A 27,028-nucleotide genomic window follows, 5' to 3' on the forward strand; every position below is an offset into this window, starting at 1 on the left:
GATGGCGCAGTCGTGCCACAAACCCCGCAGACGCCAGGCGCGGATCTACATGTGCCAGTTACTTTATGCCTGTACCGCGATTCAGACACGCATACGCACACAATGAGTTTTCATACGCACACATAGCAGGCCCCCCACCCTTGAAAGTCCCGAAGCAGCCGTCGTGGGGTCACCAAATAAATTATGTCAAACGGACCACAGTGGCCGAAAGCCGAACACAAACCCGTTGATTTCGAGGGCTCCTTGAGGTCTGTTGCATTGCGGGCGAAGTTTTGTATCGGTTTTGTAACATGTCCGATTAGCATCGGAGCCGTGTGCGTGGGTGCAGTGAACGTGTCTATACCTGTGCATTATTTTTAATAGAGTTATGCTGACGCCGCCGCACCAGTTGTAAGTAATATCCAGGATTCAGACGGTTTTTTTGTATTAATTTTTACGCCTTCGTCCCTGTGACGGATACAGGTTTACGGTTCAACGAGCCCAGCGGCTGTACCGAGGATGTTCAAAAACCCGATATAAAATCACATGTCACACTGTCCTTCTGTGCAGGGATGAGAGTATACCTGAGTGTGTGTCTCTCTCTACTGCTGCGGCGTTGTTTTTAATTCCGTGCAGTTACCTGTTTGCAACACGGCCGTCGGTTCCATTAATATTTCTGCAAAGTTTCTCGCAACCGATATTTCGAGCCGTTGAATGATGAACGGTAAAATGTAATCTCTTATTCCTGAGACTATTCAAATGATCGAACGTTTTTACTACGATGAACGTGTTTGTACATGTATAGGATTTGCAAGAGTAAACAATATTCGTGCGCCCAGATTTTGCAAATAAACTTAAATCCTGCCGGCATGACATCACGTTAAATTCAACGAAGACGCAGTAGATAAAATCCCAGTTTATCAACGTGTTATGCGATCTTCTCAAACTTGTTATATCCTTTGCGGTGATTAACATCGTCGTTTCGATTTCAAATTGTTTTTAGCTAAAATCGTTAGTTGCATTTGCAGTTGGAACGAATTCCGTGGCATTTGGAAAGGATATTTACTGGCAATTCATACAATCCTTGAAAGAAAATATCGAACGAACAATGCGGATCTTCGTGTTTAAATCAATGCAAATCGTCTCTTTTGCCTTAAAAAAGAAAACTGCTCAGCTCAGCAACGTTCATATGCCCGAGAAATAGACTTGTCTGTATCAATAACTGTAATTACTATTATACGTATAGTTGGCTTAGGCATTCTTCGTCTCAGACATTCTCTCTGCAACATGCTGTTCTTTTTTTTGTTTACCAACGGTTCTCATAATTTAAATTATTGCCATGAAGTCGGTGCTTTCAGAGTGCAATTTCTACCAATCTTAGAATGATATTGGATTTACATCCGTTACACGTAATTTGTATATTTTTCGAGCAGCGAATTCGGCAGCTCATTGCCCGGGACAGCCGTCCCTTAAATTTATATTCTACATGCATTAAAAATATTATCACGCGTCGATAAATGCTTTTGCTCAGCTATTAAACGAGACGTCGAAGGACTGCAAAGCGGTACTGACAATCATTACGGCTTTTTAATTATACAGGGCGGATATCTAACGTCTGGATTAATCATTTTGGAAGCCTTGTCCTAACGATTGTTGATCTATTTATTCGCTCTGCCGATTGTACATATTTACACTTGTTAAGAACGGAGAAGGGCTAATGGATTCGAAAACGTCGATTACTTAGTCAACAAGAACCTCTAGTTCATATGACGTGTATTGAAAAAATTTGTGCATCTTTGTCTATCATCTTTTATACGCATTTCAATCGAGGGTCAACAGCTGATCCGGAGACTCGTAGTAATCTTGATCGTCTTCTCGGCTTACAGGCTGAACACAAATTATACCCTCGATTATACCCTAGAAACCCCGAAATAGCGATCAAATATTTACAGCAAGCACACAGAATGAGGAGTTTTACGTTCACAAAACATTATACGTCTATCGTAGAAAATTGAGAAACATTGACCCGGTAAATTAATTGTATTTGCATAGGTAACCATCAAAATTGAGAAAATTTGTCGAAAAGTTATGTACAAAGTTTTTGATAGAGTTATTTATTATTTACTATATTTTTTTCAACGAATTAATAGAATTGAAATGCAACATTTGCGTACATTAATTGACAACAATTATGATTTATAATGTTCGTGCGAGTCATTCGCAACATATTGTTCTGCTCCAATTCATCGTATGAACATAAAGTTATAACCTCCTCGTATATCTGTGTATGAAAACTCTCTATGCAGTTATTATAATGTACTTGAGTCAGATTCAATTGTATCAAATTAAAACGCGTCGTCGCTCACTCTGCCGGTATGCATACACGTACAACAATAGCAACGATAATAATTGGTACGCCCGATACCTCTGTGTAGTGTCAGTGTTTCGATTGAATATATTTTAAATTGATCTGCATAATATGTGTTTGAATTCACATGTCACCCGAGCAGTAAAAGCAGATGTGGATTCCCCCTCCTTCCAATAAATTAACGCGCGTTCCACTGTATAATACCACCCTATATATATATATATATATATATATATATATATATATATATATGTATACAGCACAGAGTACAGCAGATGGATTTTATTAGTCTAAAATAGAAAATAAAAAAGTCTATAGTATTCATGAAAGGATTACAGAGAACTATAACGCGAAGACGTCCAGAACGTACGACGGGAAATGTGTCGGAAGCTACGAGCTTTCGACGCCGCTAAATCGTGAATATAAGGTGAATTCTACCTTGATCCAAGAAGCACCGGGCTAGGGAGCTCGAGCCTCGCGTGTGTCGTGCGGGACTTTTGATGAATGGTTATGGGACTGAAGGGAGCGAAGCACGTGCTTGGAGGTCGAGCCCACTTTAATCAATAAAGTAACACCGTAACTGCGGACGATGTCTGCTTCCGTAGTTTTCTCGTATTTTCTTCGATACTTGATACGTAAAGGTCCAGCAAATTGGACAATTCACTTAATATCGGTTCGAGTAACTGTGGAATGTCGGTAATTAGGTCTAAAGTAACTTGCGGGCCACGGAAACGAGTGTTTTAAGCAACAAAGCGAGAGGCTCTATTTTTCCTTCAACACCTTTTCGCCTTTGTACATTCACGCATTATCACGGCACTTTGGTATATAACGTTACTGGCACAGTCCAAAAAGATGGTGAGAATAAATTATAATCATAAATTAACTTACATTGTTTCCTGCATCATATACGCGCTATATAAACAGAGCGTAATATTGAAACATGTCAGCATATCTACATTCATCTTAATTAATTCCTGACGAGAAGAACCAATTTTCATGCACTAACAAATTAGGTTTCTTTCTAGCAATATATTTATATATATATATATATGATAGATCGTGCTGTAAAATAAGATCGTACTGTCTTGTTGATTGTATACTTTTGGTTGCTTAATTCTTCTACAAGGCAGCGGGAATTTTATTATACAAAGAACATTAAAAAAATGAAACACTACTCATCCTAATTATAGAAAGAGACCTTATAATTGACATAATTATTTCCCGGGTCAACGTCGAGTGAAATTATTATAACGAATTCATAATTGCTTGGTAATTATTAACGATTATTGCTGATGCAGGGGCTCCAGTTAGGCAAAAAGATTTCCATATAGAATTCAAATTTTTAACAATGGCTGTGTTTGAACTGGAACTTGTCTTTTTTCAAGTTGCAGCGGTTGGTTCATTTTCTTTTTCACTCGTAACTCCATAGAAAGCGATAGCCACTGCACACCTAGATACAGTGACATCGTTTGATTCAATTACTGCATTCGGTTGCTCAATCTTCAGCGAACGGTATATTTTCTGGTTTTCGATATCCCGTATCTGCAGCAGTCTGAACCATGAACTCTGATCCGCGACAGTGAATCTAGTCGACAGATTCGACGAAGTAAAACATTATAGGTACCTAGAAGCTTGCACGGAAAGATGACAGAAACTTTAAAAACTAAGAACGTAATTTCAAAAGTTACGTTACGTTAGCAGCTCGAAAAGCATTCCAGAGTACTCGAAGCATTGTAGAAAATTATGAAATACTTTTCGTACACGTCTTGAATCGTCTGGTTATGTTACGCGTGTATTTATGTACGGTAAAATTTATAACATTGGAAACGGAGTCTAATAACGTTTAGAAAAGCACCGAGGAAACCGTTATACGACATTCTGTAGGAACCAATGGGCGAAACAGAGGCATACAGGCTTAAGGCTGTAAGGCTTAAGGCTGATAGACGCTTAAGATGCAAAACGAATTCAATTGCTACGGATACTGTAACAAATGTATGAAGAACATTAGCTATGGCTTTGTTAGACGCGAAATCGAATTACGGGAAATGCCTGTAATCGTTTAAACAATGAACAACAGAATATCGGTCTGCCCGAACCGTATTATTACATAATAATGAAAAAAAAAAATTGGAACCTCGACGCTAGAATCTGTAAAAAAGAAAGAAATGAACATGGTTTTGACAAACCGATTGTAGTTGTATGCCGTAATTACAAGCGCAGAATTTTTTTTCGTCGGCAAAGTTTACAATATTTGTATAGTGTGCTGTGCGTTATATATGGCTATATTTGTAGGTATTAAGCCTAATCACGCATAGTCCCACTTTTTGCTAGGATGATAAATAACGGTTCCGTATCGTGCAAGAAATAGGGTTGTAAACAAAACGTAGTGTCCCCTATTAATTAAAGGGTTGTATCAAGAAAAACATCGCCTTAGTAACTGCACACAAATCATCGTTCAAAGACTCTAAATAATCATTTAAGTGTCAATAATTATCGTTAAATAACTGTCGTGCGTAGACAAAATTTTGTATCAGTCTCCGAATTAAAAAAAATACTTTACAATTTTCTGGCGTAGGTACATGTTTCGGTCTTTTCTAAGATAATTACACTACAAATAATTTTGAAACATTGACATTACATAGAAGCGACTAATTAATATTGCGCGAGTTTCTGTAAAATTGAGTTTTTGCCCGTGTCAATTTTAACTGACAATCCAGACTACGGGTGAGCCTATAAGTACTAATTTATTACGATCGCTTTCCAATCACGATGTAGGCGTATTTAAGGAGCGGCTCGTGATACTTAACGTATATTCAGAAAATTTATAATCGAAATTATAAAATGAACCCGGAGATTATTTACAGCAAAATTGGTTATACAAGCTCGTGTATCACAAAATTAGTTGTTCTATCGATTATGGAAGAAATGATCTATACGCTATTTTTCCCTGAAGCTGTCTTCGGCTGGACTTACGAAAATACACGCTACGTGCGGCTCCTCTATCTACTAGACTCGAGTTCTACTGTCCGAGCATATAATACGAGGCACTCCCTATCCTTCGTCCATTAACTGCACTTGGTAAACTCTTTGACTATAATTATAGACATCTGTCAGATGTATAATATTTAAATATATATATGCAGCTACACCTGGCGATAATCAAATAATAGGTATAAACGATCAGTCAATATAGGAATATGAAAAATGGATTAACATTCCGTAAAAGAGGCGATTAGCATTGGATATGTTATTGCGCGGGCGTAACGACTGTTAAGTATCGGCATAATGTACACGTGTAATAATGTCTTGTCAAATAAAGCGTGAACGAAATTTATTCCAACTTAATTTGTTCTATCCATAAAAGCATATTATTTTCTCACGAATGTATGGTAATGCGCCTTGCACGCATCTGTCACGTACCTCATTCGTTGTATCTGCATTTAATTGCCGCAGGTATACCTTGCCTCTGTCGCTATGCACGTGTTATTATAGGCATGTGAATGGAATTGAATATGGAGCCATAGGGACATGTACAGTTCTTTGAACAATGTACAATATACGATATACTACAATATACGTGCCACGTGCAGTATACCTATGGTAATAACTCAGGCAGGTAGGACATTTACAGTTTGGGTATATGACGTTGCCGTTTCCATGTCTCACGCGGTTCTCATATTATACGTAAATTCAACGCCTACGTTATAACGTGATTCCGAGTATGGGAGAAAATCAATAATTACTATTCGACACACCGCGACAAGAGATCGTGTCTTCGTCTTATCCATTTCGTTGAGCGAACCGTTATCGCAACTACGAAGTCGTGTCATGATCACTCTTTGCCCGAATCTGCGAAGCTATATTATCCTCAACTTGAGTACAAGCCCGTATTCCACGGACTCGTATTTTTAAATTAACGGAAAATCGATTCGGCATTTTTTTCAAACAAAAGTATATGCGAGTAGTATATTCGGAATAGTACGTATACCTTTTATACTATTACCACATCACTTGTTCCAAAGTCAAGATAATATTATGCAGTTTATGAAAAATTGAGAAGAAGAAAAATCAAGGCTCTGGGTGACAAAGTGGAATGTAAAAAGTTTGGTTAACCAAGTATAACGTGCACAGCGTATAATCAAATTCCTTTATACATGTAATATAACAAATTGTGTATTTCCACCTGACTTTGTCGATCAATCAAAAAATATGATACTATTTGTTCAACGGCGATACTCTGCTGCATCGACAAAATCGTATTGCCGGTGCAAACCTTTTGTTGACAAAGCAATAGATTATGTTCGTTAGCGATCAGATTGCGATAGTTCAGCAGTCTTCACATGCCGGTTCATTGACGCGTAAAATACCGCGAGAATCGATTGTGAAGTTATGTATGTATATTGCGTAAATTGCTTCCATCAAATTCCCGAAAAACTTTCCTACGGGTATTCTGAATTTCATTTCCTCTTTCGTTTCATAATCATGTTTTAAGCTCGCGACTTCTCTAATCGTGGCTCAAGTTACTGTAAGGTACTTTCGGCCAAACAGCGTACAGACCAGAATCGTGTGGGTGCGTATTCATATATATCATGTCTTGGCACATTTCGGCACGCGTAAGAAAGGCCTTAATAATTGCGAGTAAGATGCGTCTGTCCGTTTATTAGCCATATATGGATCGAAGAAAAAGTTTCAATTAACCCTTAAGTAGTACACTCAACGTACGCTGTATCTTGAAAATATTTTACGTTAACGAACACCTCATGGCTGCAGGCAACGAAGATTTCTATATTAGATACTTAGTTTCCGATTTTAACTAATTCATTGCACGCTGTCACGTGAGTGGAATAAAAATATCACAGTGCCGAAAAGCAAATTCCCTTCTGTGTCGAACGCCCTCGACTCCCGACCCGAACTTGCCCTTTAGCATGACTTTTTTACACGAGGTTACCGTTTTGGCAGGAGGGTGCGACATTTGTGCGAACCCAGCACACGCTTCGCCGTGCATATCCCAATAAAATACATGTTCGGCATACATCGAGTAGGTGTGTTTAAACCCGCATTTCGCTGCTGGTTTCGGAACGAAAAACCGGCCAATGGACGGCTTTGCCTCCAACCTTTCGCAGCCTAAGCGTTCGATAAACTTACAGAAGTTTTTCTTCTCTTTCTTTTCCTTTTTTACTTCTCTCTCTTCTGACCTCGACGTTGCAGCGTAGGTGTACTCGTGATATCCCGTCTTGTGCTGCAGCAGTAAACGTGTAAATGCATACGCCTGAAGCCGCCTGTACCGTATATCTTGTCGTTATCGTATAAATATTTAATGCTTAGGGGGTGTTTTTGTGGGCGAAGGTGCGCGGCTAGATCGATTTAAAAATAAAGGGACACTTAACGTACCTGTATCCATCCATCCATCTATCTATCTGTACGCCTACCTTGTCGTTTGTAAATAACAAAGTAAATACTCGCACGAATGCAATCCGCACTCCCGTTTCAGGTTGAAAATCACTTCGTACTCGTCACTCGGAACAGACCAGTGTAATTTATACGTGTGTTAACCTATCTTCTAGCAGACATGACAAGAAGGTGGACACCCACGTGGTGGGAATTCTATAAGTAGGCAATCAGCTGCGACTGGCTTGCAGTAAATAGTTACACGGTACAGACTAGAGATTTTCGTTTCAATCAAAAGAAAATTACCAGCGAACAAAGTTTTATGATTGTATTATCAAATCGAGGTCATCATTTGTTTACGTAACTAACAAAATCGATAAAATTCAATCATTCTACTTGGAACTTGGATAAAGCTGTTTATTGTTCGCCTTGCGTTTTAAGAACGTGCATCCAATTGCTCTTATTCGATACCTCGACTGTCCTGTGGTTCTTTGGATATTCTGCTTCCAACACAACTTGCAAATACAAGGGCGTACATCCGTCCGTTAAAGCAATACGTGTACAGGGAGTTTATCTTGAAAGGAAACGGTTCCCGCTACTGTAACAGACTTACCGCGGTATTATTGTAGACAAGAGTTGGGTTGCATGTGCTCGGTGATCATTTCCGTGAATAGATAACACCTCCTGTATATCTGTATGTGTATTTAGAATCGTATTGAATTTCATGTCCGAATAACTCGCCTCCTCGTGTGCGTGTGTGTTGGACAAAAATTGTAAAAAAATAACCATTATTGAAATTGTTGGAAATCATAAAAAATTGATCACTCAATCTTGAAGCGTCTATTATTTGATTAGATGCGCTCTCAGATTACGAACATGTCATCGAGTTTAACAGTTCGAAAATTTGAACTTCCCGCATTCTTTGTTTTTATAATTTAACTTCGGCGTTCAATTAGGACTTGTCGTATCTATGATCATTGATCGGTCATTTGGAATTACGGTAAATATAATTGGACGATTCGTCACTACCCGCAAGCAGATCCTTTCACTCGAGAAGTGACACCGGTGGTTGGAAAATATATTAATGAAAAACTTGAATCGACTCATTGTGTCAACAGTGAGCTCCTCGTCCCTCTCCGGATCAAGGACCACTCGAAATCCCTGCGTCAAATGGAAGCTTCGAGTGGCGTTATATTTGACAAAAGCCTCATGCGCTGGCATCGGGCGCAGTATATATTGATTTTAATCAATCAGTTCCATTGAATTATACTTTTCTCCCCATATTTTATTTATTACGTTACACATTTCTCGTCGAATTAACACATCTTTACGAGCCTGGTTTCCTAAGTCTCATAGTTCGTTTGAACCGCTCAATTCCTGCGTTCCCATTCTTCTACAGAATAATCTACGGCTATTGTCAATTTATTCAAGTATAAACTAATATAATCGGACAGTTGGGTTAGCTTGATATTAACTCGGCTGCAGTATTGCGCGGTCAATGTGAAAACGGCTCGAATAAAGCAGTATAATTTTTTTGTCCAATGACCGTTTCCTCCACCCCGCGATCCTCGCAATTGCGTATACGCTATTTACCAGTATAATTTCTCTGTCACGGCTTCGGAGTGGGTAGGTAATGCAAGAGTTGAACACCGACATCGCGGGCTTTGCCTGCTCAACCAACTGCTGCTGCGAGCTCGGAACGTCGGGGTTCCTGGCCTACGCGTGCATTCGTTTGAATAAATTCTCAGCGCAACTAGAATTGTTATTCCGGCCTTAGTTCTGTGAAACCAGCTATAAGCTGCTGTATGTAAACGCAACGCATGCACTTGTCGCCCGCGAACGCCGGTCCTAAAGCCTTTCAGTCGAGTCCTGACTAGACTCACTTAAATCTTCGGAGGATTGTCCTCCGCTGATGGTCCCGTTAAACGTACGTACGTGGAGTCTTTTCTGCCAGCCAGTATCGAATTCACCGCGGAATAAAGGATATACCGGCATTACAACTATCGGTGTTGCGGTGATAAAGTTTATTTTTCTCGTCTCCTGTGCTCCTGCATTGCAGATTCAGATGGAACAAATCTCCTACATATCCCAACCACACCGAGAGGTATCAAAATTAGGGCAGGAAAAAGCATGTGCAGTGTAATCGTATAAACCAAATTTATTGCATATGGTAACAGATGGGCTGGCTGGCTGATCGCGGGTCTTGGATAAAAAAGGCGATCCGCGTATTCGGAGGTACATTATACACGGAGCCGAAGGATCGGTAGGACGGATTTTAGCCGAGTTTACTGTCGCGAATTTGTAAATCATTGTTTATCAGTTACGGAAACTAAGTATCCGAGAATGAAGTCAAACATCTGTTTGGACAAGAAACGGTGTTGGTGTATCAGCTGATATTTAGTTTCAGTTGTTGAATAAATCTCTTATTTCCGTGCTCACAACAACAGATTCAGTTGGTTGCGTCCAATCTTTTTCTATGCAGTACAGCACAAGAAAAAAAAAAAAATACATTCGTTCCTGGTATTGTTTGGAACAATGGATTCTGCGTTAGTAACTAAAATAATGAAAGTGATGCGACATACTGATTACGAATAAATAATGTATGACTTTTTCGATACGAATCGGATCACGCTTTTGAACGCTGTATCGGTATGCATTACATCAATTTGAAATTCACGAGGTGCGGATATTGAGTTTCGGTCAATGTGAGTTTAAACGGAAACCTTGCAATCGAATTCAGGACTCCGTAAAAATATGGCGTGTGTGAAATTTTTACGCATATTTATATTGCTCTGATAGTTGAAGAATAAACAGCGAATTAGTACAGATTAAACGTACTGATGTTCAGATTCCATGCCAAATCCAATTAAACAAAAACTAAAAGAAAAAAATAGCGTCTGACGGACGAGTTGAGAATGCAGATTTCTTTTCAGGAATGTTTTCACGCCTTCCGGATCTCTGTGTTAACTGGATTGAATTTCACCTCGTTCGTTGTGCCAAATAACCACATGGCACTAATTGCAAGAAAAATGTTATCGAATATGCGCAGTTAGGCGTTCGTTTCTCTGGTGCTTCAGACGAACTTCATAAAATGCCGTCGACGCATCTGTATAATCGTACATGGTCTAATATACAGCCGCGAAGTTGCGTCGTTGAGAATTCGACGCCTGCATCCGTTTTGCTGACTTGTTTCACAGAAACGTATACCGTTCTCTGTCGAGATATACTCATTTTACTGTCGTGCGTTGAGCGTGTGAAATCCGGCATCCCGGAGGCCTTGTCGTGCAATTGACGTGAACTACATCGTACAATGTACGCGCATACATACACGTTGAATATTTGCGGTTGTGTACCTCTTTCCCTTTATTCCTACGTACTTTGACATGCCTGTACGTACGATTCGTCGATTTTTTCGAATTCACTTTTATTCCCTCTCGTTTGATTCCCCGTCTTTTCCTTTCGTGACAACCGCAGTTGACGCCAGAAGTGCGTTCCTGTCAGGTGGATCACGTGTAGCCGTTTATTCGCACGAATCTCTGAAGCCTTAAATTTATTGCAAACAATTCCCTCGTTTCTCTCCAGACAATTTTCTGCGGTTGCATTACGTCATCGTTACGGATCTGTGCAGGTGAAAAAAGAAAAGTTCGTCGCTTCGCGCGCCGTTGACAGCGAATGTGTATTATAAAATACACGTTGCTGAAAAGTGTGATAAAAAAATTTCACTTAGATGGAAAAATATAAAACAACCTAAAACTTGAAAACAGCTTTTCGTCCTAGGTATAACCAATTTCGATTTATTTATACATGTATACGTACGTCATTTGTATAGGTACGTCTGGGATCCATCTCTCACCGTGCTAATCGGACTTACCGTTCACCTGCTTCAAGTGCGATTACAATCGTAAACATAAATACCGTTTGTCGCGGTTAGAAAAACGTCAGCGTTCTATAATTCGAGAATATCACCAGTTGTTAGATATGTATAATATAAAATAATATATAGCACGGGGTACTTTAAAAGATTGTTCAATACTTGGCAGCTTGCCTTGGTGGGCGACAATGGGATGTATAATAATAACTGGTTCGTTCGCGCGTCTTTCTTCCTTGGCTCAATCCGTACTCGTTGACCCATTTGCTCGTTTGACCATAACGACAATTCGCATGGGCATGAATTTTTAGTCAATCCTATATACGTGTGTATACCACCTCTTCACGATTCACCCGCAATTCTATTCTTTTGCCGTAACTCTCTGTAACAACCGACTTTCCGCTCCAATTTATATGATCTACGTCATCGTGCGTCACGAGATATACATATGTCGTATATGTACAGGCACGTAGGTGTAATGTACATAATCGGTCAATTCAGGAAATTGGTAGAAAATTATCCTACCTATAGTTAGAGTTATGGTTGACCTCGACTAGAAGTTGTTTGTTCGAATATGAACTAGTATTATAATAAAAAAAGAATGAAAGAAGAGAAGTATCTCATCTTTCTTGGTTTTGAATTTTATCACAGAAACTTGTGTAAAAATCGAGGTAAAAATCCAAGGGTTCGTATTTTGATTACGTATAGCATTACATTAGTCCGATTATATCTTCTTTTCTTTTACACACAGCGCACACTATATATATATTCTATTTGTTCTAAATCCTTTGAACTTTTTTATATGCTTCAGGGGGCAGAAGATAGCGCGGAAATGGGGCTGAAGCGTTGCGCGGTTGAAAGCGGAGTGCAGGTCGATGCGGTGAGCGGAAAATCCTATTGAAGTAGAAAGACAAAAAAAAAAATACCTTAAAAGACAAAGAAAAAAACAATGATGACCGCCATGGCTAGACTCCCGTGCAAGCAAACCTTGCCGTCGCAGCAATCGGGTGTCAATAGCTTTGGCACCAGGGGATACTGGGACACGCAGGTCATGCAGCCGACTCAAACGGCCCAAACGAATCAGCAACCCCAGCTGGCGACCACCCTCTACGTCAGAAGTAACCGTCACCAGGGTGATTACGCGGGTGAGAATACCATGACAATTTATAATTTATAATTTACAATTTACATTGTACATTAAAGTTTCTCCTATAACTGGAATCTAAGTAACTGAACATTCATTCTTTTCCTATTATTTGTATTTACAATTAGTGAAACAGTTTACACGCGGCGATGAAACAAGGATTAGTTTTAAACGAGGTGAAAACAAAATGTCAAGTTCATAGTTCGAAAGAACTTTGGTATAAATGACAACTAAAAACATTGGTTGTTGACGAATGCTTTCTTTAATTCACTGTTATGCATTTCAATCTAAAGCTAGATGTCACCGTCAGCGATTGCATAGCTACACAACCTCGTTATCTATTAACGCTAGAACTAACCGCCTAATTTACGCTATGTATATGTATAGTAGAATTTGATACGAGTTTTTCAAGTTGAACGACCGTTCCATAGACAGACCAAGATTTCTTGTTAGGATTTTGTGAAGCATGTACTTTATACCTATGTTCGGCAATGCAGATTTTACGATCCTGCTGTTTAACAATAAGCTATAGCGGGTGCGAGTAAAATATCACAAAAACCAAAAATCAGAATGGTCAGAATTCTGAATATAAATCTATCGAAAACTCACAATCACGAGAGAACAAAGTGGTGAATCTTCATGAAGCCAAAAATAATGGAAATAGAATATGAAAGTATCGAAATTTGAAGTTATAGAATTTAAGGGAAATGCGATTGCTCATAAACACAAATAAATAACCTAGAGATGGATCATAAAGTAGAATTTTCATCTATTCGAATTTATAAATGCGAAGGATCAAGAATCGGAACGGTTAAAACTCCGAGTAATAATCTCATAGAAGGCTCGGAATATAGAATTGCAGTATATCAGAATCGTCAGAATGAAGAATCGCAGTATAGTAGAAGAGTCAATAACTCGTATCATATTAGAAGCCAAGAAATATAAGTTGATGTTACCTAAAGTCGTATTCAATCTTTCAATGAGATAAAAATATTGCAGAATTTGTTAGATTCCGTATATAAAACATTTTACAAGTTGAAATAGATTAGCTCGATAGACTCGGAATGTGAAATTGTACGATTCTGAATAATGACCCTTCTACATTCTGGATATCTGTTTTCCGCAGTTTCTAGATGATGAAGTTCAAACTTTTACTTTTATAATATTCGGACATTCGAGAATATGAAACTTTCTACAAATTCATTCTCTGGAATATTGATTCTATACATTATTAAATTTTGCATCTCTGAATTTTTGGATTAACGTTTTCTGAAGTAAGTGGGTTCGAATAACAGAGCCCTCTACTAAATACATTTTAGCTAAGCTGCGGCTTTTTATTCGGCACCATTCGGGACTTAAAATTTCTGATAGTATCTGTTCTCTCATATTTGTTATTCGAGTTTACTAAATTCGGAATATTGGACATTCTGATTTTCGGTTTTTCTGATTTCTTACCCCTCCCCCCCCAGCTATGGCATGGCTTTCTTAAGATTTTAATTTGCCTTTTAGTGAGATCTTGAAATATTCAAGCTGCATTACACTTTTCTGAAATACTGCGTGGTATGACCTTAAATATTTCAACTCCTGGGTAACCATAGTCTGTGGTTCTGGCATGAAAATTAGTTGTGTATGTACACTTATCGAAGTACTGTACGCCCCAAGTGAATGTATCTGATTATCATTTAATACCCTTCCGTCCAAGTTAGGTTATCAACCGTTTCTTATCGTTGACCCACGACCTCTCGAGGAAAATGTCCGGCACAAAACCCGGTTAACGGTTACATGTGCCTATACACATTTTCCTCGCCTATCTATATTCATAAATAGATACCCGCGACCTAGACAAATTTGCACGAATGATTCGACAGACTTCCTCCGTTCTAAAAATAAGCCTCCAAAATATTTACCGACATTAATTTTCACCGGAATTCTTATCTGCAGGAACCTCATATCACGGAGGGTGACACATTTAGCGACAGCTTTGCTTTCAAAATGATGATGTATCGTGCAATGCGTGTACATTTGAATCGCAGACGGACAGATATACCAACGGAGTGACATAAACAATCTGTCACACCCCTTGCTGTTCCCAGAACCCCTAAATTCTAGCTGGGTGGATTCCTAGACTGCATGGAGAAAACGGGACACAAAGACGTGCCTTGTGTTTCTATTTTAGTTTAGTGGCATTGTTTAGTGCGACAAACTATCCTTGTAATAACGAGAAGAGTTTTGAGTCATGGTTCTGATATGATGTGGGAAAATCCTCGGTCGTCTACGCAAGTTCGGTTCTATGTTGACAGTACCAATTCAGCGCTGAGTGTCTTATTTTATTGTTTTTTTTCCGCTCATATGTGTAGGAAAGAGGAAAAGCACTGAATGTCTTGTATGGTTGATTTTTCCACTTGTATGTAGGAAAGAGGAAAAGCGCCGTAGAGCTGCTTCAAGAGTCCAAGGCGTTTTACGTGAAGAGCGAAACGGTTTTGGATAGGAAACAGGAGCTGAAAAACAGCGGTCACCTTCAAGTTTCACAGTTAACCGCGCCCGGGGCACCACCGCGACTTTTGCGGAAGTGTAGCAACGCCGGAACCTGTACCATTCAACCAACTTCTCCACAACTTCCAACACCGCTGACACCCCCGTGTTGTTGGTCTAATTGTCACGACCAGGATAGACGTAAGCCATTATTTCATACAACCTACTTCCTTGTTACGTACATGACATTTCATTGTAGTGTACAAAGGATGATTTTGAGTCATCAAGTCTTATCTGAATCCCAGAGTGGGTGATTCGAGAACTCACTTCTATAACTCACGTCCAATTTTAAGCTCGCAACTTGTTGCGGTGAAGAAAAAAATTTGATAGAATTTTGGTTTTGGAATAATCTGAAAGTGAGTGAGAAAAATACGGATTTCAATGCATGTAATCATCCAGAACGTGTAAGGTGAGAATATTTACGTAAGAAAGGGAGTTGCTTTAGCGTGAACGTGTGATAATGTTAACTCGAGTAAAAGCATTGATAAAAAAAAGAATGTGGCGGAGATCCATAAAAAGGAATTGGCTCTCTTCGAGCCAACTGGTATAAGGCTGCTGTTTGTACTGTCAACTGATATGCCAGGGTCTCTTCCTGTGTGTATATGTATATACAAACGGCAGCTGGGAGACTATATAACGCAGCATGCGGTGGCTACGCGTAAATAAACCGATCGGTTGTACTGGCAGGCTTGGAATTAGCCATGTGTCGGTGGCAATGCACGTATTATACATGTACGCGTGTGTAGGTAAATATATGGGGGAAAATCGGTGGACATAGTGTCACGTATGTCTTCGACTTGTCTATATTACGTAGGTTCATCTGATATGTAATTGTTATAAAACAACTATCATTTATCGTTTCATCAATAACTCATCTTCAATTAGCACTTGCTTATAACGACATATGCCGCAGTAAGCTTACAATCGAAATCTCGAGTATGCGTCTCTTATGTACTACGAATACCGCCAGATTTCCCATTACGACATCAGACAATAAAATCGATGTCCTGTCGTACGTTGTGATCTCTTGTATACAATGCGGTATGAAACGATAACATTCACGGCCCGTGGTGATTAAATGTACTCTTGTCATCTTGAATGAAACTACGAGTCTTGTCATGCTTTTTCAATTCTGATCACAATCTCGATCCCAGAAATTATCGACCCCAAAAAATTTCTTGGTTTTTTTTTCCCCACATCAATTAACGTCGTATGTATCACGTATCCCTGAAATGTGAAGTGGTACTGGTAGGAGCGACGTCTTAAACTAAATCTTGAATTTTGTACTTGACAATAAGAGTGTACTCCAGTACAGAGAACTCAATGCATAGGCGAATCTTTACCTGCTTTAGCGATGTGCGGTAGCAAAATTCTTCGGGTCGAGTCAGGTGGGGTAAAATGGATTACCTTCGGTTCGTATACCCGAAAATTTTGGGTACTCGGAAATTTCGGATTAACCAAAAATTTTGGGTACCCGAAAATCTAGAGTTACCGAAAAATTTCGAGCTTATCGAAAATCTCGAGTTAGCCGAAAATTGCCGAGTTTTTGAAAATTATGGTCACGGTTATTTTCACTTCTCTAAAAATACCGGGATTCTGAAAGTGAACAGAGATTTTAAAAAATTTCGGATTTCTGTCATTTCCGAAATCCCCGACAATCTGAAGGACAATTCCACAGCCGTTTAGAATTGTGAGTTTTGGAGGTTCTATTCTCAAAAAATCAGCCTAGAGGCTTACCGAAAAATATACTTTCGAATTCTGTCATATCGGCATTATTGACACATCATCGGGAAATAATTTTGTTATTGACCAGTAGGGGTGTGCGGGTACTGAAATTCTCTGGATCTGGTCGTGTAAAATGGGTTACTTTCTGGTCAGGTACCCGAAAATTTCGGACTAGCCAAAGATTTCGCGATTGCCAAAAAACCTGACCCGAACCCGTGTTCGAATATCCGAGATTTTGGGTCCCCGTACACTGCTACCCTGATTATAGTGCTTGTGTACTTATGTACTTACATCTTGCACAACAGGCACGACAATGATAAAACACCTGCAGTGGCGATGACCTCTTCAGCATTCGGTGTTCCTTACTGTAGCTGTTAAGCACAAGGTTCTACTTTTATCGTCACCAATGACGCGTTTTGGAAATACAGTATAGCCAATATAACGTGTTTCAAATTCACTTTCATATAGCTTCTGTTTTGTTCAATTTGCTGTGATACACAGTTCTTCGATCTGGATTTGCATAATTCTCAATCCTCCGTCGTCAAAAAATCCATGCCACGTTGTGTAGAAATAGGTCCAGATTTCACGAAGTATTACGCCTAAATGCAGCTTTACAAAATGAGCTTGTCATTTTCCTATGTCATGGCCTCGAACTCCTATTAATTCAAGTGTGTGTACTAAATTTATTACAGAGATGATCGTTCACTTGTGCAAATTTAGCAAGTAATTCATCTCGTCAATTTGCAAAACTATCATGTCAAAGCACCAATTTAGTTAGGCGGCGGAACTTTTTTTCTGCGCAGGCTCCCTGTTGAACTAGTCAAACATTCATCAACGGATTTCGAATCAACTCCAAAAATTAATGATAATTCATAACAGCGTAAATCAGTATAATTTCTTTCGTTTAGGTACCATTGAGTTTGAAATGCTTGAAATTGAAATTTGCCCAACCGTTTTTATTACGGCAATATATTATAACAATAATGTATGATATAGAAAGTGTAATTAAATTGTACCAAATTGACGTGCCAGATTCAGTCGAAATTTTTTTTTTGAATACGACAATCTTATACCTCGTTAAGCGTAACAAATTGATTCTTATTTTCGTCAAGTTTTGCGAGTGTAACGATGGTTAAACATCCTGAATATTCTTTTTCCAGCTGACGGATTATTGAGCCCACAAAGATCGCTGCCACCGCCGACGTTGCCGCCGAAGAGTCCTCGACTAGTCCCAGTCCCTCAAAGACGCACAATATCCGGTCCCCCCAGTGGCAACGGAAGTGACCAGTTGCAAACGAAGCTTAGAAGGCTTCTAAACACTGACAGCAAAGAGAATGTTTTCTTCCCCGATACGGCACCACCACCGTCGCCACTGGCTCAAGGGAACAGAGTAGCTACAAGAGAAGACAAGTTCAGATATTCACCCGGAGGTCCGGCATCCGTCAGCTGCAGAGAAGATGACCGCAACTTGGTAATTATTTTTTACTTTCCAATGTTAAGGAAGTGGTGAATCGATATCCCGCGAGTTATAAATATCGTCCGTCGTCTGTGCATTCGAAGGCCGATAAATTTCTTGACCGCCTCGCTTAACAGGATTGACACCGGATACGGGAAGCAGGAAACAGGATATCGTATATAGTCCGGTATACCGGTAATTTCTGTTAGTATGTACGGCGCGTGTGCAGGTACTTGAAGCGTTCACATGTCGACACCTACGATGCTGTTACGATATGCGTGTAGACATTGATCTATTGCCATATCCTAGAGTGATCGTACATTATAGTATGAGCACGTGCGCGAGTGAGTACGTGATGAAGTGGCCGTAATTTCGTGTGTCGTCAAAGAATAATTGACCGATTCTACGGGATGGTAGATAGAGCACGAAATAAGCTGGGTGTCTGCTACTGATAGGGGCACAAAGAGATATGATAGGTTCACTAACCAGAACGTAGGAGCTGTTTGGGCTGCTGTCCAAACGTTATAGGTATAACAGCTGATATGCATGTTCTATGAATGTTGTATCTACGTTAGACGTATCGCGATTCTGTGAGTTTCTGCTAGGGGATTTTCAACTCTTCTTTAAGATGGTCGACCCTCGATAGTCGATAAAAGCGTATATTCCCTATAAATTTGTATTGGAACGATTCGCTGGATTGACGATCGTGCCAACATTTAAGTTTATTGTTGCTACGTTTTTACGATAAATACCTACACGATTTCGAGGGACGAATTAACCAGCAAATATGTTGTAATTGGAGATTTGAAATGAAAAGGATAAAATCGTTATCCAAATCTTGGTTCTCATCCATGTTAAATGTAATAAATACTAAATTTTCTTGGGAACTTGGACAGAATTGATCAGATTCAACTTATCAAAATTTGATTTTTTGATAAGTTGAATCTGATCAATTCTGTCCAAGTTCCCAAGAAAATTTAGTATTTATAAAATCGTTACCTTGTAAATTTTTTCCGCTTCTTTGTTGAACATATTTTTCTTTTACTTCCTCATCTGTGCATGTTTGCTCATTTAAGTTATGGTCATTTTTATCATGAAATACGGGGTGATATGTAAGAAAAGGAACCAAATCGACTTGTTTTCTTATATTGAAAGCTCGTTAAAATAACCTTCGAACTCACTACTCTATAAGAATGTATGCAAGGAATTTGTTGAACATTCTCTTTTTTTGACGTTATTTTAAATAATATCTGAACACATGTGAAACGTAATTGATTGAATCCGAGTGAATAATGCTTGTTTTTTGAAACTTTATTATGAGTTGAAATTTCAATTAGATGGAAATATGATCAATGTTTCACTGATATGTCTGCTAAAAACAATATATTGGGAATTACCTCTTTCTTCCTTACACTCCATCAAATCTGCAAGCGGTCATGCGTTTACTCTCTTTTAAAGTCGTACTTTGCAGTCGTTCGTGAATTATTGTTGAACAGTTACTGGAAATTGACTACAAGGCCAACTACAGAAACAAGAAATAATCTCGACTGTAACAAATTTATCTTCGTCCAATTGTTGGGTATTAATTTTCTATTTATTGAATGACTTACAAGGAACAACAGTTTTTTGTTCGCCTCCGATTTCGTTGCAGCTCATGTATTGAAAACCAAAAGACGCGTTAGGTTTGATGAGTGTAAAAACTGTTTGAATGGGTGAAAGGGGCTCCCAAAGATAGGAACCCAATGGGGTTGGATTCTCAGGCTTGGATAGAAGCGCTTTGTTTCATTCGAATACGTCGAGCGCATCGAGAAATCATCCCGCTGGGTGCCCGTTTTTAAGAGTCGTTTTCAACCGCTTGGAACCGTTTTTTTGCCGGTAAAAAAACATACGTATCGTTTAGTTTTCAATGTTCTACTACGTACATGAGTTGCAACCAATTCAAAGGTGGACGCCAAACTGGTGTTCCTTGTTAGTATACAGGAAATCAATAATTGTGAAAGGAATCTACATGATTTTACTCAAGATATTGGAGTGAAGCCTATGCCAACGAGACAGAATAATGTGTGCATATTATTTTTGTATATTAATTTTAGCATGGGGTACCACTTGATATTTGCTTCAAATTTGGTAGAAGCAATTCTCATTCCCATTCATCCGGAAGGTCTGGAAAAAAATCAAGCAATTCGTCGCCTGCTGAAACAACCGTATGTCATAAGTCACTTCCTGATCTTCACTGTACCAGTACAAGAAGTCGTGCATCCCTATCTCCACATTCGTCATCAAAGTCGTCCTCTAAACCATCGGCGTCTGGGCAACAACAAACGATTAATAACTGCCCAGATTGTGAAACTAGCTCAGATTATTCGGAACATAGCTTCAAACGAGATGCCAGCTGCTACCAAAGGTGATCTTTAGCGATCAGTTAATTACAAAAATTTTTATGAATCACTATCTAGAAATCAAACGTGCAAGAATTCTTACATTTCCAAACCTATTACGCAATAAGGGCATTAAGTTTCTTTCAAGAAATACAAAAAAATTCGGAAGATTCAACAGGAAATAAACATACATACACACTTGCTAGGAATTCTGTGTAAAACATAATTGATAGTAATTTGGATAGAGAATTTTTACCTGAGCAGCTGCATTTTGGTCAGAAAAAAAATGATGACTTGGAATTTTAGTTCTAGGCATATTAAACGGTCTTTGGGGTCAGGAGGTGGAGATGCAAGTAGCGTGTTGTCGTCTGGTGGTCGAACACAGAAATCTTCAGGATCAAGCAAATTGAGTCATGGAGCAACAGCGAGAGATTCTGGTGGCTCTTCTGGTCACTGTACCCATCGTAGCGAGCCTCCATCTAGAATTCAAGTGAATATTACATTTCCACAAAAAATTAATTTTCGGGCAAGAGCGAAATTTATTTTCTACTGCTGAAATTTACATGTTGTTAATCATAGGACTGCTGGAGTCATATTCGTAGAGACAGCGGAGCTTCGACACAACATTCCACAGAAAAAGATAGATCAAGAAAAAGTAGTTATGGAAGTTGCACGCCGCAATCTATGGTGAGACCATACACACCAGACTCAGAAAGCAGTAATAGTCAAACAGATTTCAGCCCAACACGAAACTCAAGGTATTGTCATCTATCATGGGTGATATATCACTTAGACCAAAGACAAATATGCTAGGTCGTGCCGAACGAAACTACTGTTGTGAAGCTTGGTTTTTGGAATATTTCAGGTTTTCAGATAGTTGGAAAGAAGAAAGGGGCAGACCAATATTGCGATCGAAGTCGGATATCAGCGACCGCTACTGGCGACATGACAACATTCGTTCAAATAAATCAACACATCCAACTCGTTCAGTTGCACAGCTTGAAATTTTTTTCGACCGTCTCGGCCTAGATTCGGACAATTATCATCGCATTACCGATCCAGATTCAAAGTCCTCTTCCCCAGTTTTCTTTGACAGTGTTAGTTCCGTCGATTCTGCACTGGGACTGTACTCATGGGCTGGTAACAATCAAACAAATCAGTGGCAAAATAACAATTGCAGCATTGGAAGAGGAGGAAATGACGATTGCAATCAGAAGCCAAGTGATCCACCGAGTATAGTGGAACGTAATGCCAGGATCATTAAATGGCTTTGCCAATGTCGGAAAGTGCAATTTGGCTACAGTTAAACCAGTCGATGGCCAATTTTTTTAAAAAGTAACTCCAAATTTTGCTATTTTCCACTTTTTTTTTAAAATACATTTTGCATGTGATAGCTGATACTCTATTCGATTTAGGTGAGTAACTTACATTCCAGAATAGCGAAAAACTGAAATGAATTATAGTTATCTTGCTCCTTTATCTCCTAACAGAATATGTAGACTTCTGTCAACATTTAGTGTGAGCTTTGACTTCAGATATCAATGATCCATTTGACGATTCCCTAGTTTATAGAGTTTTATTAAAAATGAATCGTTTGCTTATTATTGCATATATATGTATAAAGAATATTTTTAAATGGTGTTTCAGAAACACACGTGCCATTTTCTTTGTAATTTTAATTAGTCAGAAAATTTTGACCCTGCAATATATTCCTAAGTGATTACCTAGTGGAGAGTGGAGGATTTTCGTTCAACCTTAATTTGTATGTATGATAATTAGGGCCTATAATTCATTTCGATAATTCGGCAAACTCTATGACTGGATACATATTCATTAACCGTTGCCTTTCTTAGTTTATTTATCTATTAAATAGATACGTTATTGAAATTCCTAATTTCTCAAAGCTGTTACACGGTGTAAATACTGTTTCATTTTTTTTAAAGACGCAGCCGAGGTTATGCGTTTTATTCTTCATTAATTGCTCCCATCTGCCATCAATCTTCGCTTTCGAAGTGCATATAAAAAGTTCAGTTGGGCCAATAATGTAGCTCCTTATAATGACGATATTCAATAATTGAAATTGGATTGATCAGATTTTTTTCAATTACCAAGGATTACCATCAATGTAGTACAGCTTTTACATTCTTTCTGATACATTTAAGGTCACTAGTGTGTAGTCTGCTGCCACTTGTTTAACATGAGAAGCAAATGCCATCAGTGGCTTTTGGGTATATGATTATCGTCAATATCTCTCGGCTGTATCTGTAAGTTCCTCAGTTTATTGCATTAGTTTTAAATATTGTGACAAACAACTCAAAAATAATGCCTTCACTTGCTGGTGTTAAATACCGCAAATATACAACACACTCAAATAACGTTTACGATCAAATTTTTTTTGACGGAACAGTGATCTAGTAGTGAATTCAACGTATAGAAATTGCATAATAATTGAAGACTTGAATTGATCAAGGCTGTAAGTAAAAAAACCCTTTTAACAAACATTAACTTGGGGCTTTTCTTAATGCAAATCTTCAGTAATTTGAATGATGCGTACTTAAGTAGATGTAGATAAGATTATACTCTATTAATTCTCAGAAATTTAATGTGTTTACAAAGATTATGTGGTGCAACATATCTCGTGTACATATTCTGGGACAATTATGTCTTGAATATTCAGTCATCAATGCATGATGTTGATATTAATTCATAATCAGAATATTGGTAATAATCGATAACCTGATTAGTATGATCATTATTGTATTCCAGGTGCATTAATATGCAGTGAGCATATTTTTTGTTTGTGAGAATTTGGCATTTTTCAATTAATGGTGAAATAGAAAATTAATCAACATTCTTTAAAAATTATCGCACTCAGCAGCCGTTGCATTGATCAAAATTTTTCGTAGCGTTATACGTATAATTCATTTTGGCGTGTTCAAATTTGTGTCTTAAAAAGTACGTATCTATCTGACAATTTAATTATTTTATGCTAGCAGGTTTAACAATAATCTGTACACTGCATTTAAATGTCCTGTTGAAATAGACATAGACTTATGAAATTAGTCAATATATATTGTTCTACAATTAAGTAGTATGTACGCGTAACAAGCTCTTACGACCATTTATAGTAATCGAGACTTGAGATAGATTTGAAAAAATTGTAGTAACTGTATTTCAGCCAACTTGTCTTCATTCGATACATACAGTTGGCAGATATTATTAACGTATTATGAAATAATAGATAATGTTAAAAATTTGAGATTTTCATCTTTCTATATTTAAATAGTGTTCTGAAAAAAAAAAATATATATACACACACGCGCGCGCACGCACGCACACACACACACACACAATTATTTATATACGTATATGTATATATATATATATATATATATATCTATATTACGTATAGAGATTAGTCAAAATGTTCGTCAGATTAGATCGGACAGAATAATTATTGTAAAAAAGAATAGAGTTCGAAATTTCTTAGAAAATGTTGACCAAATACTTGTTAGACAAAGGTTTCGAAATGTCTCTTAGAGTTGTTTTACGTGAAATTTACAAATCGGTTACTGTTTGTTGAAGGAGAGATATGCAGCTCTCTGAATTTTGTTAATATTTGTATCAAATAATCTAAATCCTTATGTAAGATAGACTCAAGAATCGTATCCAGAGTATTTATACTATTCGATTATTGCGTGCTTGCACCAACACCCCAAAAAGAATCTTCAAATTTACATATAATGTAAGCAATGTTTTTGAAATATAACTGACCGTTATTGAATATAATTTTGGTATGAAGTATTTGTATCAAGTATTATGTTTCTAAATATTTTATCCGTATTATAAACTTAATATGTTACGATGTGGAAATTATTTTGTGCAACGTTATTTGTTGAACGTTCCTTCACAAAATTTGAATAGAATGTCGTTGGTTGCTGCAAACCGAGATTCATACAAAACCGCATAAAGATTGAATTATTCCATAAATTACGTAATACTTGCTGTTTAATAAATCACATACACTGCCACTGTGCACAAAACTCAAAAATAAGCTGAATATCTTTTACCTACTGATTATGAAGTATAATATTTAAGGTTGTTACATTCATAAAGTTTTAATTGCTTTTTGATGCTCTAATCTTGTACAGTAAAGCGTATTAATGACTTATTAAATAATGTTACAGTTATTCTGCCGTATATACGCTCCATAATCTGCTGCCGAAGTTGCATTCATTTTAGTGTAGTAAATATTGAAGTGCACTTTTGAAATTCTTGTAGTTCAAAGCACTAATATAATATGGAAGTTTCAGATATGAAAAATTGAATTTTGTGGTTCTGAAACAGGGTAAAAATGGAATCTGAAAATTATAAATATTAATCATATACTTACAAATACAAAGGGTTCATTATGTTTCACATTTATCCTAACATTAGCTAACCCACAAGTTAATTTTTCATAGTTTGAACACCTTGTATGGTACAACCTTGGTAAATAAATAAACAGTCTGTGTTTTACAATTCTGAAAAAATATTTTTTTGATTACGATATATTATTCTTCATTTTAATACGATTGCCAGCATGACCGGGTCGAAACCTTCGTAAAATTATATATTATGGAGTTTGGAATATTGTAATTATAATTGTGAATTTTCTTATTTCATGGGATATGCAATTCATTGTACAAGTATAAAGTTTCACATATGCAGTTTTATTTAGATTAAAACTGTAACATCTGTGTTTATAACAAAGTTAGAACTTGAAACATTTTATAAAAATACAAATATATTTTTGTCTATAACTCCAGTTATAGTTAGTTGTCATTACAGTAAAAACATGAAATTCGTGATGGCATGAACCTGCTTATCGTCGATCAAATATATTTTCATTGTGTTTATTCATCTTCCGCTAGCATTTAATGCAACATACATTACTTGTGGTAACATAAAAAATATGAACGGATAGCAAATGACATTATAACTGTTTTTGATCTGACCTATTGATATTACGTTCTGGTGGATATATGTCATTGAATAGGTTCTTCTACTTTTAAGTTTCATGTTTGACTGTAATATTTAAATATAATAGGTATTTAATATAGGTATTTTTAAATATAATACAGGTATTTACAATGTCTTAGACCAAATTCCACTGGCGTATACTTCTGTAACAGAATGTTGTTGCACCTCGTATGATTCAAGGGCAAGGAAACTATGAGGATAATATGCAATTAATCAAAATATTTAATGAGAATATATGATAATAAATAAAAACCATGAATGAAAGGGTTTATATTACCACAGCAAAATAAATTTGAATTAACTAATCAAATTATGATAAAATCTAATGTACGGAGAGTTTTAAAACTACTCACAGTAATAGCTGCTAGAACAAAACTGAATATTAACATAATGTAGCCAATACTAGAAAAAAAAAACTTCGTTTAATAAACTTAAAAATATGGGAAATACTACAGAAATGTCTGTAAGGAACTTTAGTAATGTACTTCGTTGGGCTACATTAATTTCACTGATCGCGAAATACAAAGATTAACAATGGAATTATTCTATTTCTCAATTTTCATTCATATAGGTTTTAGGTATGTTATCCGACTTTAGTTTAACTTGGTTATCGGATAATTATTTTTTAGTAATTGCATAACTATCTACAAGTTCTTAAGATTACGTATTTTCATGCAATTCATGACATCTTTTCGTTGCATTGCTGATTAGTAATGAGGAAAAGAAGTGATCAGTCTGGTTTATATCAAGATGAGTCAGTTAATAGTACGATACAGCAGAGTGTCTGGAAAGTCGTAATAAGTAAGCTCGGAAAAGTTTCCTCTGTGAAAAGTCAACATATAAAATTCTGATGTTTCCCAAGGTGCATACGTTAGGGTAGTCCTTAAAAAGGTCATTTTTGCATTTCCCTATTTAAAATATACATGTTTCGGACACATTCGTAGTATATATTTAACATGTATATTTTTAACGGGGATATCCATCCTGTTGGCGAGAGTGGTTAGAGTGAGGTAAAAATCTTAAAAAATTAGGGAGATATTTTTGAATTATTTGGAGCTGATATCTGGGGTAGGCGAGTAATGATTCAGAAATGACCTTTTTTAAAGACCACCCTAGTATATATGCAGGGATACAAAATTACAAAATGGAAGTTGATATTACGACTCTT

General features: G+C 37.5%; 1 protein-coding gene and 1 long non-coding RNA gene across 4 annotated transcripts; one reads left to right on the forward strand and one right to left on the reverse strand.

The window, feature by feature from the left end:
* Positions 1 to 197: 197 nt before the first annotated feature.
* LOC124179170 lies at positions 198 to 26,066 on the forward strand. 3 transcript variants are annotated; one of them, XM_046563354.1, is made up of 9 exons: positions 199 to 390; positions 12,415 to 12,483; positions 12,573 to 12,748; positions 15,160 to 15,420; positions 18,165 to 18,475; positions 20,554 to 20,864; positions 21,145 to 21,328; positions 21,418 to 21,596; positions 21,704 to 26,066. In XM_046563354.1, exons 2-9 carry the CDS (start codon positions 12,479 to 12,481, stop codon positions 22,143 to 22,145), a joined length of 1,869 nt encoding a protein of 622 aa, XP_046419310.1. In that variant the 5' UTR covers positions 199 to 390; positions 12,415 to 12,478; the 3' UTR covers positions 22,146 to 26,066. The 3 variants fall into 3 exon arrangements, with proteins under 3 accessions (XP_046419309.1, XP_046419310.1, XP_046419308.1); XM_046563353.1 differs by having other exon boundaries at positions 198 to 390; positions 12,415 to 12,748; positions 21,151 to 21,328; XM_046563352.1 differs by having other exon boundaries at positions 12,415 to 12,748.
* LOC124179210 lies at positions 9,876 to 11,993 on the reverse strand. Its single transcript, XR_006869979.1, has 3 exons — positions 11,769 to 11,993; positions 11,552 to 11,681; positions 9,876 to 11,431 (listed from the first exon to the last, which is right to left on the reverse strand). It is a non-coding gene; the product is annotated as an uncharacterized LOC124179210 (long non-coding RNA).
* Positions 26,067 to 27,028: the final 962 nt, after the last annotated feature.

This window comes from Neodiprion fabricii, chromosome 3 (assembly GCF_021155785.1).
Source record: "Neodiprion fabricii isolate iyNeoFabr1 chromosome 3, iyNeoFabr1.1, whole genome shotgun sequence".
Taxonomy (NCBI): Eukaryota; Metazoa; Arthropoda; class Insecta; order Hymenoptera; family Diprionidae; genus Neodiprion; species Neodiprion fabricii.

Excerpts from the sequence above, each read along its gene's own strand:
- LOC124179170 (XM_046563352.1), top strand. The coding sequence starts at position 12,553 with ATGATGACCGCCATGGCTAGACTCCCGTGCAAGCAAACCTTGCCGTCG. Across the intron at positions 15,421-18,164 it reads TTGTCACGACCAGGATAGAC|CTGACGGATTATTGAGCCCA; the intron begins GTAAGCCATTAT and ends TTCTTTTTCCAG. Across the intron at positions 18,476-20,553 it reads GAGAAGATGACCGCAACTTG|CATGGGGTACCACTTGATAT; the intron begins GTAATTATTTTT and ends TATTAATTTTAG.